This window comes from Salvelinus namaycush, unplaced genomic scaffold (assembly GCF_016432855.1).
Source record: "Salvelinus namaycush isolate Seneca unplaced genomic scaffold, SaNama_1.0 Scaffold1633, whole genome shotgun sequence".
Classification (NCBI taxonomy): Eukaryota; Metazoa; Chordata; class Actinopteri; order Salmoniformes; family Salmonidae; genus Salvelinus; species Salvelinus namaycush.
Genome location: NW_024058379.1, coordinates 40,001 through 56,984, shown reverse-complemented (window position 1 = coordinate 56,984; position 16,984 = coordinate 40,001). Strand labels below are relative to the sequence as shown.

Here is a 16,984-nt window from a genome sequence, read left to right as displayed (position 1 = left end):
TCTAAAGTAGTGCTCTGGTCTAAAGTAGTGCTCTGGTCATAAAGTAGTGCTCTGGTCTATAAAGTAGTGCTCTGGTCTATAATGTAGTGCTCTGGTCATAGTGCTCTGGTCTAAAGTGCTCTGGTCTGAAGTAGTTCTTTGGTCTAAAGTAGTGCTCTTCTGAAGTAGTGCTCCCTCATACGGCTCTGGTCTAAAGTAGTGCTCTGGTCTGAAGTAGTGCTCTGGTCTAAGTAGTGCTCTGGTCTGAAGTAGTGCTCTGGTCTATAAAGTAGTGCTCTGGTCTATAAAGTAGTGCTCTGGTCTAAAGTAGTGCTCTGGTCTAAAGTAGTGCTCTGGTCTGAAGTATTGCTCTGGTCAATACGGCTCTGGTCTAAAGTGCTCTGGTCTGAAGAAGTGCTCTGGTCTGAAGTAGTGCTCTGGTCTGATGTAGTGCTTTGGTCTAAAGTAGTGCTCCCTGTCATACGGCTCTGGTCTGAAGTAGTGCTCTGGTCTGAAGTAGTGCTCTGGTCTGAAGTAGTGCTCTGGTCTAAAGTAGTGCTCTGGTCTAAAGTAGTGCTCTGGTCTGAAGAAGTGCTCTGGTCTGAAGTAGTGCTCTGGTCTAAGTAGTGCTCTGGTCTGAAGTATGCTCTGGTCTGAAGTAGTGCTCTGGTCTGAAGTAGTGCTCTGGTCTTAAGTAGTGCTCTGGTCTAAAGTAGTGCTCTGGTCTAAAGTAGTGCTCTGGTCTATAAAGTAGTGCTCTGGTCTATAAAGTAGTGCTCTGGTCTATAAAGTAGGGCTCTGGTCTAAGTAGTGCTTTGGTCTAAAGTAGTGCTCTGGTCTAAAGTAGTGCTCCCTGTCATACGGCTCTGGTCTAAAGTAGTGCTCTGGTCTGAAGTAGTGCTTTGGTCTAAAGTAGTGCTCTGGTCTAAAGTAGTGCTCCCTTTCATACGGCTCTGGTCTAAAGTAGTGCTCTGGTCTGAAGTATGCTTTGGTCTAAAGTAGTGCTCCCTGTCATACGGCTCTGGTCTAAAGTAGTGCTCTGGTCTAAAGTAGTGCTCCCTGTCATACGGCTCCTGGTCTAAAGTAGTGCTTTGGTCTAACAGTAGTGCTCTGGTCTAAAGTAGTGCTCCCTTTCATACGGCTCTGGTCTAAAGTAGTGCTCTGGTCTGAAGTAGTGCTTTGGTCTAAAGTAGTGACTCCCTGTCATACGGCTCTGGTCTGAAGTAGTGCTCTGGTCTGAAGTAGTGCTCTGGTCTGAAGTAGTGCTCTGGTCTGAAGTAGTGCTCTGGTCTGAAGTAGTGCTCTGGTCTAAAGTAGTGCTCTGGTCTAAAGTATTGCTCTGGTCTAAAGTATTGCTCTGTCTAAAAGTATTGCTCTGGTCTAAAGTAGTGCTCTGGTCTAAAGTATTGCTCTGGTCTAAAGTAGTGCTCTGGTCTATAAAGTAGTGCTCTGGTCTATAAAGTAGTGCTCTGGTCTAAAGTAGTGCTCTGGTCTAAAGTAGTGCTCCCTGTCATACGGCTCTGGTCTGAAGTAGTGCTCTGGTCTAAAGTATTGCTCTGGTCTAAAGTATTGCTCTGGTCTAAAGTAGTGCTCTGGTCTAAAGTATTGCTCTGGTCTAAAGTAGTGCTCTGGTCTATAAAGTAGTGCTCTGGTCTATAAAGTAGTGCTCTGGTCTAAAGTAGTGCTCTGGTCTAAAGTAGTGCTCCCTGTCATACGTCTCCTGGTCTGAAGTAGTGCTCTGGTCTGAAGTAGTGCTCTGGTCTGAAGTAGTGCTCTGGTCTAAAGTAGTGCTCTGGTCTGAAGTAGTGCTCTGGTCTGAAGTAGTGCTCTGGTCTGAAGAAGTGCTCTGGTCTGAAGTAGTGCTCTGGTCTGAAGTAGTGCTCTGGTCTAAAGTAGTGCTCTGGTCTAAAGTAGTGCTCTGGTCTATAAAGTAGTGCTCTGGTCTATAAAGTAGTGCTCTGGTCTATAAAGTAGTGCTCTGGTCTATAAAGTAGTGCTCTGGTCTAAAGTAGTGCTCTGGTCTATAAAGTAGTGCTTTGGTCTAAAGTAGTGCTCTGGTCTAAAGTAGTGCTCTGGTCTAAAGTAGTGCTCTGGTCTGAAGTAGTGCTCTGGTCTGAAGTAGTGCTCTGGTCTGAAGTAGTGCTCTGGTCTGAAGTAGTGCTCTGGTCTGAAGTAGTGCTCTGGTCTGAAGTAGTGCTCTGGTCTAAAGTAGTGCTCTGGTCTAAAAGTAGTGCTCTGGTCATATGGCTCTGGTCTGAAGTAGTGCTCTGGTCTGAAGTAGTGCTCTGGTCTGAAGTAGTGCTCTGGTCTGAAGTAGTGCTCTGGTCTGAAGTGCTCTGGTCTGAAGTAGTGCTCTGGTCTGAAGTAGTGCTCTGGTCTGAAGTAGTGCTCTGGTCATATGGCTCTGGTCTGAAGTAGTGCTCTGGTCTGAAGTAGTGCTCTGGTCTGAAGTAGTGCTCTGGTCTGAAGTAGTGCTCTGGTCTGAAGTAGTGCTCTGGTCTGAAGTAGTGCTCTGGTCTAAAGTAGTGCTCTGGTCATATGGCTCTGGTCTGAAGTAGTGCTCTGGTCTGAAGTAGTGCTCTGGTCTGAAGTAGTGCTCTGGTCTGAAGTAGTGCTCTGGTCTGAAGTAGTGCTCTGGTCTGAAGTATTGCTCTGGTCTGAAGTATTGCTCTGGTCTAAAGTAGTGCTCTGGTCTAAAAGTAGTGCTCTGGTCTGAAGTATTGCTCTGGTCATACGGCTCTGGTCTGAAGTAGTGCTCTGGTCTGAAGTAGTGCTCTGGTCTGAAGTAGTGCTCTGGTCTATAAAGTAGTGCTCTGGTCTATAAAGTAGTGCTCTGGTCTATAAAGTAGTGCTCTGGTCTATAAAGTAGTGCTCTGGTCTATAAAGTAGTGCTTTGGTCTAAAGTAGTGCTCTGGTCTAAAGTAGTGCTCCCTGTCATACGGCTCTGGTCTAAAGTAGTGCTCTGGTCTGAAGTAGTGCTTTGGTCTAAAGTAGTGCTCTGGTCTAAAGTAGTGCTCCCTTTCATACGGCTCTGGTCTAAAGTAGTGCTCTGGTCTGAAGTAGTGCTTTGGTCTAAAGTAGTGCTCCCTGTCATACGGCTCTGGTCTAAAGTAGTGCTCTGGTCTGAAGTAGTGCTCTGGTCTGAAGTAGTGCTCTGGTCTGAAGTAGTGCTCTGGTCTAAAGTAGTGCTCTGGTCTAAAGTAGTGCTCTGGTCATACGGCTCTGGTCTAAAGTAGTGCTCTGGTCTGAAGTAGTGCTCTGGTCTATAAAGTAGTGCTCTGGTCTGAAGTAGTGCTCTGGTCTGAAGTAGTGCTCTGGTCTGAAGTAGTGCTCTGGTCTATAAAGTAGTGCTCTGGTCTATAAAGTAGTGCTCTGGTCTAAAGTAGTGCTCCCTGTCATACGGCTCTGGTCTGAAGTAGTGCTCTGGTCTGAAGTAGTGCTCTGGTCTGAAGTAGTACTCTGGTCTAAAGTAGTGCTCTGGTCTGAAGTAGTGCTCTGGTCTGAAGAAGTGCTCTGGTCTGAAGTAGTGCTCTGGTCTGAAGTAGTGCTCTGGTCTAAAGTAGTGCTCTGGTCTATAAAGTAGTGCTCTGGTCTATAAAGTAGTGCTCTGGTCTATAAAGTAGTGCTCTGGTCTGAAGTAGTGCTTTGGTCTAAAGTAGTGCTCTGGTCTAAAGTAGTGCTCCCTTTCATACGGCTCTGGTCTAAAGTAGTGCTCTGGTCTGAAGTAGTGCTTTGGTCTAAAGTAGTGCTCCCTGTCATACGGCTCTGGTCTAAAGTAGTGCTCTGGTCTGAAGTAGTGCTTTGGTCTAAAGTAGTGCTCTGGTCTAAAGTAGTGCTCCCATTCATACGGCTCTGGTCTGAAGTAGTGCTTTGGTCTAAAGTAGTGCTCCCTGTCATACGGCTCTGGTCTGAAGTAGTGCTCTGGTCTAAAGTAGTGCTCTGGTCATACGGCTCTGGTCTAAAGTAGTGCTCTGGTCTGAAGAAGTGCTCTGGTCTATAAAGTAGTGCTCTGGTCTATAAAGTAGTGCTCTGGTCTATAAAGTAGTGCTCTGGTCTAAAGTAGTGCTCTGGTCTATAAAGTAGTGCTCTGGTCTATAAAGTAGTGCTCTGGTCTATAAAGTAGTGCTCTGGTCTATAAAGTAGTGCTCTGGTCTATAAAGTAGTGCTCTGGTCTAAAGTAGTGCTCTGGTCTGAAGTAGTGCTTTGGTCTAAAGTAGTGCTCTTGTCTGAAGTAGTGCTCCCTGTCATACGGCTCTGGTCTAAAGTAGTGCTCTGGTCTAAAGTAGTGTTCTGGTAATGTAATAATAATGTTTTCCCTCCATGTCTTTCAGAGCTCCAGGACCCATGGCCTTCCACTTAAAGGATCTGCTCCACCCTGGCTGGTCAGTCACTCAGACATTCTCATGGATTCCTCCTCTAGAAACATTGGCATTGTCTTCTGCTATGTATACCAGTGAATTATGAGCCCGATCCTTAGCTATCCCTGGCGATCCCTAGCTATCCCTGGCGATCCCTAGCTATCCCTGGCGATCCCTAGCTATCCCTGGCGATCCCTAGCTATCCCTGGCGATCCCTAGCTATCCCTGGCGACCCTTAGCTATCCCTGGCGACCCTTAGCTATCCCTGGCGACCCTTAGCTATCCCTGGCGATCCTTAGCTATCCCTGGCGACCCTTAGCTATCCCTGGCGATCCTTAGCTATCCCTGGCGATCCTTAGCTATCCCTGGCGATCCCTAGCTATCCCTGGCGATCCCTAGCTATCCCTGGCGATCCTTAGCTATCCCTTGCGACCCTTAGCTATCCTTGGCGACCCTTAGCGATCCCTGGCGATCCTTAGCTATCCCTGGCGATCCTTAGCTATCCCTGGCGATCCTTAGAGCTTAGACACCCCACTAGCGTTTGCTGGCCGAAAGTACTTAGCACCTCTGAACGTAGTTTGCGAACCGATTGCTATCCTTAGCAATCCTTAAACCCCAGTTCAGAGACAACCGACGACATGAGACGAGATTAGATAAAATTAGCTAGTTTTAGAATATTGTGTTGTACGACAGCGGACTAAAGACGGGGCATTCAGATCAAGGAGAGGAGACGTGCAGCTGAGATCATTTCCACGATAACGGTGCCTCTACGTCGACGTGATGGAACTTTGAAACAAAGTTTGCTACTTTGTTGTAGAAAGTTGCTGCAACAAACAAGTATCATGAAATACGTGCACCAGTAACAGTGTGAACTTTATGACTTGTCAGATGAATATCAGCAAGCTAGGCTAGCTATGTGCCTCAGAAAAGGTAGGTAGATCTCTGTTTGGTTAGCTAGCTAGCTGCTTGGCTGTGTGCAGAACGTTAGCTCACTGGCTTCTGATTGGCTAAATGGATCCGTCTCGTCTCAAGACTTTTTAGCTAAAGGTATGTGACCTGTTGAATCTCGGAAACTCCAGCCGTCGACATGAGACATTTTAAAACCGGACCGTTCAGATCAAACAAACTTGGTTCTAAAACTCCTTCAGACCGTCGCGTTGTCTCATCTTTTCTGAACTGGACTTTAAGTCTCGCACTTTTCGCACCGAATGTAAATCTAGCGTTCGTCTGCCGATCAATTCAGAGCGTTGTGTTTTTAGGGACCGCTCACTGTAGACATCCGACTGCCAACATGTTTCACGCGATTCTACATGTAAAATCGGTGCGCAATTGGTTCGCAAATTACGTTCAAAGGTGCTAATTACGTTCAAAGGTGCTAATTACTATCGGCCAGAAAATACTATTAGTATGTCTGAGCCCTTAGCGATCTTTAGCGTTCCTTAGCGATCTTTAGCGTTCCTTAGCGATCTTTAGCGTTCCTTAGCGATCTTTAGCGTTCCTTAGTGTTCCTCAGTGGTTCCCGGACACAGATTGAGATTCTCCATTGAGTTTGCTTGTCAGTCCACGATGAGGCTGAATCTGTCCTGGAAACCAGCGCTGGGTGTGATGAGGCTGAATCTGTGTCCTGGAAACCGCGCTGGGTGTGATGAGGCTGAATCTGTCCTAGAAACTAGCGCTGGGTGTGATGAGGCTGAATCTGTCCTAGAAACTAGCGCTGGGTGTGATGAGGCTGAATGTGTGTCCTGGAAACCAGCGCTGGGTGTGATGAGGCTGGATGTGTGTCCTGGAAACCAGCGCTGGGTGTGATGAGGCTGAATCTGTCCTAGAAACCAGCGCTGGGTGTGATGAGGCTGAATCTGTCCTGGAAACCAGCGCTGGGTGTGATGAGGCTGAATCTGTCCTGGAAACCAGCGCTGGTTGTGATGAGGCTGAATCTGTCCTAGAAACCAGCGCTGGGTGTGATGAGGCTGAATCTGTCCTAGAAACTAGCGCTGGTTGTGAGAGTGTCCTAGAAACCAGCGCTGGGTGTGATGAGGCTGAATCTGTCCTGGAAACCAGGGTGTGATGAGGCTGAATCTGTCCTGGAAACCAGCGCTGGGTGTGATGAGGCTGGATCTGTCCTGGAAACCAGCGCTGGTTGTGAGAGTGTCCTAGAAACCAGCGCTGGGTGTGATGAGGCTGAATCTGTCCTGGAAACCAGGGTGTGATGAGGCTGAATCTGTCCTGGAAACCAGGGTGTGATGAGGCTCAATCTGTCCTGGAAACCAGCGCTGGGTGTGATGAGGCTGAATCTGTCCTGGAAACCAGGGTGTGATGAGGCTGAATCTGTCCTGGAAACCAGCGCTGGGTGTGATGAGGCTGAATCTGTCCTGGAAACCAGGGTGTGATGAGGCTGAATCTGTCCTGGAAACCAGGGTGTGATGAGGCTGGATCTGTCCTGGAAACCAGGGTGTGATGAGGCTGGATCTGTCCTGGAAACCAGGGTGTGATGAGGCTGAATCTGTCCTGGAAACCAGGGTGTGATGAGGCTGGATCTGTCCTGGAAACCAGCGCTGGGTGTGATGAGGCTGAATCTAAACTCGTCTAAACTCTAACGTCTGTTTTGATCCATTCTGTCTTTCAGCTGGACATGAAGTATTTATCTCCATTGTTGCTGGCTTATGAAGACCGGCTCACTGAGAAAGATGCTCTCCTACAGGCCTCGGAGGTAAGAGTGTGTGTGTGTGTGTGTGTGTGTGTGTGTGTGTGTGTGTGTGTGTGTGTGTGTGTGTGTGTGCGTACACGTTTCTTTGTGTGTTTTGTATTAGTGTCACCTTGTTATCCTCTTGTTAATAACTTTATGCTTTTCAAATGTGTTATGGTCTATTTAAAAGAGAAACACAAGAGCCAATGAAAACACATCATGCTCAGCCAGTATATTAAAGTGTGGGGTGAAGACATCCAATGAAAATTAGTTAAACTGATAGAGGCCTGGTCTACCCAGGCTCTGGTTGAGATGGGCTCAACTATGTCCCACTAAACTGATAGAGGCCTGGTCTACCCAGACTCTGGTTGAGATGGGCTCAACTATGTCCCACTAAACTGATAGAGGCCTGGTCTACCCAGGCTCTGGTTGAGATGGGCTCAACTATGTCCCACTAAACTGATAGAGGCCTGGTCTACCCAGGCTCTGGTTGAGACGGGCTCAACTATGTCCCACTAAACTGATAGAGAGAGGCCTGGTCTACCCAGGCTCTGGTTGAGATGGGTTCAACTATGTTCCACTAAACTGATAGAGAGAGGCCTGGTCTACCCAGGCTCTGGTTGAGATGGGCTCAACTATGTCCCACTTAACTGATAGAGGCCTGGTCTACCCAGGCTCTGGTTGAGATGGGCTCAACTATGTCCCACTAAACTGATAGAGGCCCGGTCTACCCAGGCTCTGGTTGAGATGGGTTCAACTATGTCCCACTAAACTGATAGAGGCCTGGTCTACTCAGGCTCTGGTTGAGATGGGCTCAACTATGTCCCACTAAACTGCTAGAGGCCTGGTCTACCCAGGCTCTGGTTGAGATGGGCTCAATTATGTCCCACTAAACTGAGAGAGGCCTGGTCTCCTTTTGGCTGAACTGAGAGAGGCCTGGTCTACCCTCTTGGCTGAACTGATAGAGGCCTGGTCTCCTCTTGGCTGAACTGATAGAGGCCTGGTCTCCTCTTGTCTGGCCATTTTTCACTTAGTTGGTGTCCCAAACTAAGTGATTTACCGTCCATTTGGAGGGCAAATCTGACCATAACTCTATCATCCTGATTCGTGATTATAAGCCAAATTTAAAGCAGGAGACACCAGTGACTCGGTCTGTTAGGATAGCTGCTAGACTGATCTGAGACCTGTCCAGGTAGTGTTTGTTATCCAGGGTAATTGATTGATTGATTGGTTGTGTCTAGGAGGAGTTGAGAAGGTTCCGGGTCCGTGTGGAGGAGGTGGTGCAGGAGAACCAGAAACTACACCAGGACCTGAAACAGACAGGAGGAGTCAGCCACAAGGAGTGGTGAGTACTGTCTCTCTGTCTGGATGAGTCAGCCACAAGGAGTGGTGAGTACTGTCTGTCTCTCTGTCTGGAGGAGTCAGCCACAAGGAGTGGTGAGTACTGTCTGTCTCTCTGTCTGGATGAGTCAGCCACAAAGAGTGGTGAGTACTGTCTGTCTCTCTGTCTGGATGAGTCACCCACAAGGAGTGGTGAGTACTGTGTCTCTCTGTCTAGAGGAGTCAGCCACAAGGAGTGGTGAGTACTGTGTCTCTCTGTCTAGAGGAGTCAGCCACAAGGAGTGGTGAGTACTGTGTCTCTCTGTCTAGAGGAGTCAGCCACAAGGAGTGGTGAGTACTGTCTGTCTCTCTGTCTGGATGAGTCACCCACAAGGAGTGGTGAGTACTGTCTGTCTCTCTGTCTGGAGGAGTCAGTCACAAGGAGTGGTGAGTACTGTGTCTCTCTGTCTGGAGGAGTCAGCCACAAAGAGTGGTGAGTACTGTGTCTCTCTGTCTGGAGGAGTCAGCCACAAAGAGTGGTGAGTACTGTGTCTCTCTGTCTGGAGGAGTCAGCCACAAAGAGTGGTGAGTACTGTCTGTCTCTCTGTCTGAAGGAGTCAGCCACAAAGAGTGGTGAGTACTGTCTGTCTCTGTCTGGAGGAGTCAGCCACAAAGAGTGGTGAGTACTGTCTGTCTCTCTGTCTGGAGGAGTCAGCCACAAGGAGTGGTGAGTACTGTGTGTGTCTCTCTGTCTGAAGGAGTCAGCCACAAAGAGTGGTGAGTACTGTGTCTCTCTGTCTGGAGGAGTCAGCCACAAGGAGTGGTGAGTACTGTCTCTCTGTCTGGAGGAGTCAGCCACAAGGAGTGGTGAGTACTGTCTGTCTCTCTGTCAGGAGGAGTCAGCCACAAGGAGTGGTGAGTACTGTCTGTCTCTCTGTCAGGAGGAGTCAGCCACAAGGAGTGGTGAGTACTGTCTGTCTCTCTGTCAGGAGGAGTCAGCCACAAGGAGTGGTGAGTACTGTCTGTCTCTCTGTCAGGAGGAGTCAGCCACAAGGAGTGGTGAGTACTGTCTGTCTCTCTGTCAGGAGGAGTCAGCCACAAGGAGTGGTGAGTACTGTCTGTCTCTCTGTCTGGAGGAGTCAGTCACAAGGAGTGGTGATTACTGTCTGTCTCTCTGTCAGGAGGAGTCAGCCACAAGGAGTGGTGAGTACTGTGTGTGTCTCTCTGTCTGGAGGAGTCAGCCACAAGGAGTGGTGAGTACTGTGTGTGTCTCTCTGTCTGGAGGAGTCAGCCACAAGGAGTGGTGAGTACTGTCTGTCTCTCTGTCTGGAGGAGTCAGCCACAAAGAGTGGTGAGTACTGTCTGTCTCTCTGTCTGGAGGAGTCAGCCACAAGGAGTGGTGAGTACTGTGTGTGTCTCTCTGTCTGGAGGAGTCAGTCACAAGGAGTGGTGATTACTGTCTGTCTCTCTGTCAGGAGGAGTCAGCCACAAGGAGTGGTGAGTACTGTCTGTCTCTCTGTCTGGAGGAGTCAGCCACAAAGAGTGGTGAGTACTGTCTGTCTCTCTGTCTGGAGGAGTCAGCCACAAGGAGTGGTGAGTACTGTGTGTGTCTCTCTGTCTGGAGGAGTCAGTCACAAGGAGTGGTGATTACTGTCTGTCTCTCTGTCAGGAGGAGTCAGCCACAAGGAGTGGTGAGTACTGTGTGTGTCTCTCTGTCTGGAGGAGTCAGCCACAAGGAGTGGTGAGTACTGTGTGTGTCTCTCTGTCTGGAGGAGTCAGCCACAAGGAGTGGTGAGTACTGTCTGTCTCTCTGTCTGGAGGAGTCAGCCACAAGGAGTGGTGAGTACTGTCTCTCTGTCTGGAGGAGTCAGCCACAAGGAGTGGTGAGTACTGTGTGTGTCTCTCTGTCTGGAGGAGTCAGTCACAAAGAGTGGTGAGTACTGTCTGTCTCTCTGTCTGGAGAAGTCAGCCACAAGGAGTGGTGAGTACTGTCTGTCTCTCTGTCTGGAGGAGTCAGCCACAAGGAGTGGTGAGTACTGGGTGTGTCTCTCTGTCTGGAGGAGTCAGTCACAAAGAGTGGTGAGTACTGTCTGTCTCTCTGTCTGGAGGAGTCAGCCACAAGGAGTGGTGAGTACTGTCTGTCTCTCTGTCTGGAGGAGTCAGCCACAAGGAGTGGTGAGTACTGTGTCTCTCTGTCTGGAGGAGTCAGTCACAAGGAGTGGTGAGTACTGTGTCTCTCTGTCTGGAGGAGTCAGCCACAAAGAGTGGTGAGTACTGTGTCTCTCTGTCTGGAGGAGTCAGCCACAAAGAGTGGTGAGTACTGTCTGTCTCTCTGTCTGAAGGAGTCAGCCACAAAGAGTGGTGAGTACTGTCTGTCTCTGTCTGGAGGAGTCAGCCACAAAGAGTGGTGAGTACTGTCTGTCTCTCTGTCAGGAGGAGTCAGCCACAAGGAGTGGTGAGTACTGTCTGTCTCTCTGTCAGGAGGAGTCAGCCACAAGGAGTGGTGAGTACTGTCTGTCTCTCTGTCAGGAGGAGTCAGCCACAAGGAGTGGTGAGTACTGTCTGTCTCTGTCTGGAGGAGTCAGCCACAAGGAGTGGTGAGTACTGTCTGTCTCTGTCTGGAGGAGTCAGCCACAAGGAGTGGTGAGTACTGTCTGTCTCTCTGTCTGGAGGAGTCAGCCACAAGGAGTGGTGAGTACTGTGTGTGTCTCCCTGTCTGGAGGAGTCAGTCACAAAGAGTGGTGAGTACTGTCTGTCTCTCTGTCTGGAGGAGTCAGCCACAAGGAGTGGTGAGTACTGTGTGTGTCTCTCTGTCTGGAGGAGTCAGTCACAAAGAGTGGTGAGTACTGTGTGTGTCTCTCTGTCTGGAGGAGTCAGTCACAAAGAGTGGTGAGTACTGTCTGTCTCTCTGTCTGGAGGAGTCAGCCACAAGGAGTGGTGAGTACTGTCTGTCTCTCTGTCTGGAGGAGTCAGCCACAAGGAGTGGTGAGTACTGTGTCTCTCTGTCTGGAGGAGTCAGCCACAAGGAGTGGTGATTACTGTCTGTCTCTGTCTGGAGGAGTCAGCCACAAGGAGTGGTGAGTACTGTCTGTCTCTCTGTCTGGAGGAGTCAGCCACAAGGAGTGGTGAGTACTGTCTGTCTCTGTCTGGAGGAGTCAGCCACAAGGAGTGGTGAGTACTGTCTGTCTCTCTGTCTGGAGGAGTCAGCCACAAGGAGTGGTGAGTACTGTCTGTCTCTCTGTCTGGAGGAGTCAGCCACAAGGAGTGGTGAGTACTGTCTGTCTCTCTGTCTGGAGGAGTCAGCCACAAGGAGTGGTGAGTACTGTGTCTCTCTGTCTAGAGGAGTCAGCCACAAGGAGTGGTGAGTACTGTGTCTCTCTGTCTGGATGAGTCAGCCACAAGGAGTGGTGAGTACTGTCTGTCTCTGTCTGGATGAGTCAGCCACAAGGAGTGGTGAGTACTGTCTGTCTCTCTGTCTGGATGAGTCAGCCACAAGGAGTGGTGAGTACTGTCTGTCTCTGTCTGGAGGAGTCAGCCACAAGGAGTGGTGAGTACTGTCTGTCTCTCTGTCTGGAGGAGTCAGCCACAAGGAGTGGTGAGTACTGTGTCTCTCCGTCTGGATGAGTCAGCCACAAGGAGTGGTGATTACTGTCTGTCTCTCTGTCTGTCACTGTGTGTGTCTGTTTGTCTGTCTGTCTCTTTGTGTGTATGAGAAAGAGGAGACACTGTCTTGACACTTTTCTCTCCTCCTTCTTCTCTCCCCCCTCCTCTCCTCCCTCCTCTCTCCCCCCCCTCCTCTCCTCCCCCTCCTCTCCTCCTTCTTCTCTCCCCCCTCCTCTCCTCCCTCCTCTCTCCTCCCCTCCTCTCCTCCCCCTTCTCCCCCCCTCCTCTCCTCCCTCTTCTCTCCCCCCCTCCTATCCTCCTTCTTCTCTCCCCCCTCCTCTCCTCCCTCCTCTCTTCCCCTCCTCTCCTCCCTCCTCTCTTCCCCTCCTCTCCTCCTTCTCTCCCCCCTCCTCTCCTCCCCCCCCCCACCCCTCCCCAGGAGGCAGCTCCAGGAGCAGGCCCGTCTGGTACTTCAGGAGAACCAGGTCCTGATAGAGCAGCTGGAGGTGCAGCATACTAAGGCTAAGGACAGTCATGGGAGACATTTGACTGAAGGTAGGGAGGGACACCAGTAATCACCCCTGAGCCTCCCTCTTTCAGATTCTACTATAGAAGCTAGTTACATTCTGTTTCTACATTCTACACATTCATATTAACGCTGTATCAAACCCTGCTGGAGGTGAATGGTTGAAATCTTCACCCTGCTGGAGGTGAATGGTTGAAATCTTCACCCTGCTGGAGGTGAATGGTTGAAATCTTCACCCTGCTGGAGGTGAATGGTTGAAATCTTCACCCTGCTGGAGGTGAATGGTTGAAGTCTTCACCCTGCTGGAGGTGAATGGTTGAAATCTTCACCCTGCTGGAGGTGAATGGTTGAAATCTTCACCCTGCTGGAGGTGAATGGTTGAAATCTTCACCCTGCTGGAGGTGAATGGTTGAAGTCTTCACCCTGCTGGAGGTGAATGGTTGAAATCTTCACCCTGCTGGAGGTGAATGGTTGAAATCTTCACCCTGCTAGAGGTGAATGGTTGAAGTCTTCACCCTGCTGGAGGTGGATGGTTGAAGTCTTCACCCTGCTGGAGGTGGATGGTTGAAATCTTCACCCTGCTGGAGGTGTACGGTAGAAGTCTTCACCCTGCTGGAGGTGAATGGTTGAAATCTTCACCCTGCTAGAGGTGAATGGTTGAAATCTTCACCCTGCTGGAGGTGGATGGTTGAAATCTTCACCCTGCTGGAGGTGTACGGTAGAAATCTTCACCCTGCTGGAGGTGAACGGTAGAAGTCTTCACCCTGCTGGAGGTGTATGGTTGAAGTCTTCACCCCGCTGGAGGTGAATGGTAGAAGGCTTCACCCCGCTGGAGGTGTCTGGTAGAAGTATTCACCCCGCTGGAGGTGTCTGGTAGAAGTCTTCACCCCGCTGGAGGTGTCTGGTAGAAGTCTTCACCCCGCTGGAGGTGTCTGGTAGAAGTCTTCACCCCGCTGGAGGTGTCTGGTAGAAGTCTTCACCCCGCTGGAGGTGTCTGGTAGAAGTCTTCACCCCGCTGGAGGTGTGTGGTAGAAGTATTCACCCTGCTGGAGGTGAATGGTAGAAGTCTTCACCCTGCTGGAGGTGCATGGTAGAAGTCTTCACCCCGCTGGAGGTGAATGGTAGAAGTCTTCACCCTGCTGGAGGTAAATGGTAGAAGTCTTCACCCTGCAGGAGGTGACTGGTAGAAGTCTTCACCCTGCTGGAGGTGACTGGTAGAAGTCTTCACCCCGCTGGAGGTGACTGGTAGAAGTCTTCACCCTGCTGGAGGTGACTGGTAGAAGTCTTCACCCTGCTGGAGGTGACTGGTAGAAGTCTTCACCCTGCTGGAGGTGACTGGTAGAAGCCTTCACTCTGCTGGAGGTGAATGGTAGAAGTCTTCACCCCGCTGGAGGTGAATGGTAGAAGTCTTCACCCCGCTGGAGGTGAATGGTAGAAGTCTTCACCCCGCTGGAGGTGACTGGTAGAAGTCTTCACCCTGCTGGAGGTGAATGGTAGAAGTCTTCACCCTGCTGGAGGTGAATGGTAGAAGGTGAATGGTAGAAGTCTTCACCCTGCTGGAGGTGAATGGTAGAAGTCTTCACCCTGCTGGAGATGAATGGTAGAAGTCTTCACCCTGCTGGAGGTGAATGGTAGAAGTCTTCACCCTGCTGGAGGTGAATGGTAGAAGTCTTCAGAGTTGAAAGTTATCTCCATGAACTGTTCCTCCCTCCCTCCATCCCTCCTCCCTCCCCCCTCTCCAGTCTCTAAGGTGTGTAAGCAGCTGATGTTGCTGGAGGCAGAGAAGCAGCGGCTGGAGGGGGAGCTGGAGGTAACGAGGAGAGAGCTCCACACTCTGCAGACAGATCACCTCCAGGCACGGTGCAGTCTGGAGAATGCTGTCAGCTGGGACGAACACCACGCCATCGCCACCAAACTCAAACGGTAGCTAGTTATAATACACTGACTCAGACAGCAGATAGATACTGACTGACTCAAACAGCAGATAGATACTGACTGACTCAAACAGCAGATAGATACTGACAGACTCAAACAGCAGATAGATACTGACAGACTCAAACAGCAGATAGATACTGACTGACTCAGACAGCAGATAGATACTGACCGACTCAGACAGCAGATAGATACTGACTGACTCAAACAGCAGATAGATACTGACAGACTCAAACAGCAGATAGATACTGACAGACTCAAACAGCAGATAGATACTGACCGACTCAGACAGCAGATAGATACTGACTGACTCAAACGGCAGATAGATACTGACTGACTCAAACAGCAGATAGATACTGACTGACTCAAACAGCAGATAGATACTGACTGACTCAAACAGCAGATAGATACTGACTGACTCAGACAGCAGATAGATACTGACTGACTCAGACAGCAGATAGATACTGACTGACTCAGACAGCAGATAGATACTGACTGACTCAAACAGCAGATAGATACTGACAGACTCAAACAGCAGATAGATACTGACCGACTCAAACAGCAGATAGATACTGACAGACTCAAACAGCAGATAGATACTGACTGACTCAAACCGCAGATAGATCCTGACTGACTCAAACCGCAGATAGATACTGACAGACTCTAACGGCAGATAGATACTGACTGACTCAAACAACAGATAGATACTGACTGACACAGACTCCTGTCCTAGTTTCTGCTCTTAGATAAATGACTGTTCTGCTGGACAGACTCCTGTCCTAGTTTCTGCTCTTAGATAAATGGCTGTTCTGCTGGACAGACTCCTGTCCTAGTTTCTGCTCTTAGATAAATGGCTGTTCTGCTGGACAGACTCCTGTTCTAGTTTCTGATCTTAGATAAATGACTGTTCTGCTGGACAGACTCCTGTCCTAGTTTCTGCTCTTAGATAAATGACTGTTCTGCTGGACAGACTCCTGTCCTAGTTTCTGCTCTTAGATAAATGACTGTTCTGCTGGACAGACTCCTGTCCTAGTTTCTGCTCTTAGATAAATGGCTGTTCTGCTGGACAGACTCCTGTCCTAGTTTCTGCTCTTAGATAAATGACTGTTCTGCTGGACAGACTCCTGTCCTAGTTTCTGCTCTTAGATAAATGACTGTTCTGCTGGACAGACTCCTGTCCTAGTTTCTGATCTTAGATAAATGACTGCACCTTGTAAGTGCTTTTACACCGAGACGAGGCGGTCTCCTTCAAAACGTGTAATTCATCCAAGAAGTCCCAGCTATGTTCTAAGGAAGCCTGTATGTTTTCCTCATAGTGTTGAAGAGCTTTACGTCAGACCTGGCCTCAAAATGTCAGCTACACTCCTGTTGTGTGTCTGTAATGTATTTATGTGTGTGTGTGTGTGTGTGTGTGTGTGTGTGTGTGTGTGTGTGTGTGTGTGTGTGTGTGTGTGTGTGTGTGTGTGTGTGTGTGTGTGTGTGTGTGTGTGTTCCCTACTGTAGCCAACTGGAGGCTGATTCAGGCCGTCAGCAGACTGAGCTAGAGGAGCTGCAGCAGAGAGTGACTGGTCTACAGACGGAGAAGAACAGTCTGCTGTTGGACAAGACCAACCTCGCTGCAGACATCAAGAGTCTGGAGACTGACCTGGAGGTGTCTCGACATGCTAACAGGTACTCAGACCTCTGACCTCTGACCCTAACCTCGCTGCAGACATCAAGAGTCTGGAGACTGAACTGGAGGTGTCTCGACATGCTAACAGGTACACAGACCTCTGACCTCTGACCTCTGACCCTAACCTCGCTGCAGACATCAAGAGTCTGGAGGCTGAACTGGAGGTGTCTAGACATGCTAACAGGTACACAGACCTCTGACCTCTGACCTCTGACCCTAACCTCGCTGCAGACATCAAGAGTCTGGAGGCTGAACTGGAGGTGTCTCGACATGTTAACAGGTACACAGACCCTGACCTCTGACCTGAACCCTGACCCTAACCTCACTGTTGACATCAAGAGTCTGGAGGCTGAACTGGAGGTGTCTCGACATGCTAACAGGTACTGAGACCCTGACCTCTGACCCCTGACCCTAACCTCACTGTTGACATCAAGAGTCTGGAGGCTGAACTGGAGGTGTCTCGACATGCTAACAGGTACACAGACCTCTGACCTGACCTCTGACCCTAACCTCACTGCTGACGTCAAGAGTCTGGAGGCTGAACTGGAGGTGTCTCGACATGCTAACAGGTACTGAGACCCTGACCTCTGACCCCTGACCCTAACCTCACTGTTGACATCAAGAGTCTGGAGGCTGAACTGGAGGTGTCTCGACATGCTAACAGGTACTGAGACCCTGACCTCTGACCCCTGACCCTAACCTCACTGTTGACATCAAGAGTCTGGAGGCTGAACTGGAGGTGTCTCGACATGCTAACAGCTAACTAGAGACATAGTGTGTGTCTCAAATTGCACCCTATTCCCTATATAGTGCACTACTATAGACCAGAAACGTATGGTAACTGACAGAATGGTATGGTAACAGGCCCTTATGGTAATAGGCCCTTATGGTAACAGGAAACTGCCAAAATA

General features: G+C 49.7%; 1 protein-coding gene across 1 annotated transcript in view; it reads left to right on the top strand.

The window, feature by feature from the left end:
- Positions 1-4,310: 4,310 nt before the first annotated feature.
- The window catches only part of LOC120037217 (centrosomal protein of 89 kDa-like), a gene marked incomplete at its 5' end in the record, with an annotated part of 30,379 nt that continues 17,705 nt past the window's right edge, over positions 4,311-16,984 (top strand). The window contains 6 exons of the mRNA XM_038983394.1: positions 4,311-4,361; positions 6,961-7,044; positions 8,262-8,365; positions 12,383-12,498; positions 14,212-14,392; positions 15,905-16,072. Coding sequence (XP_038839322.1) covers positions 4,311-4,361; positions 6,961-7,044; positions 8,262-8,365; positions 12,383-12,498; positions 14,212-14,392; positions 15,905-16,072 — 704 coding nt within the window. The remainder of the gene's footprint in view (positions 4,362-6,960; positions 7,045-8,261; positions 8,366-12,382; positions 12,499-14,211; positions 14,393-15,904; positions 16,073-16,984) is intronic.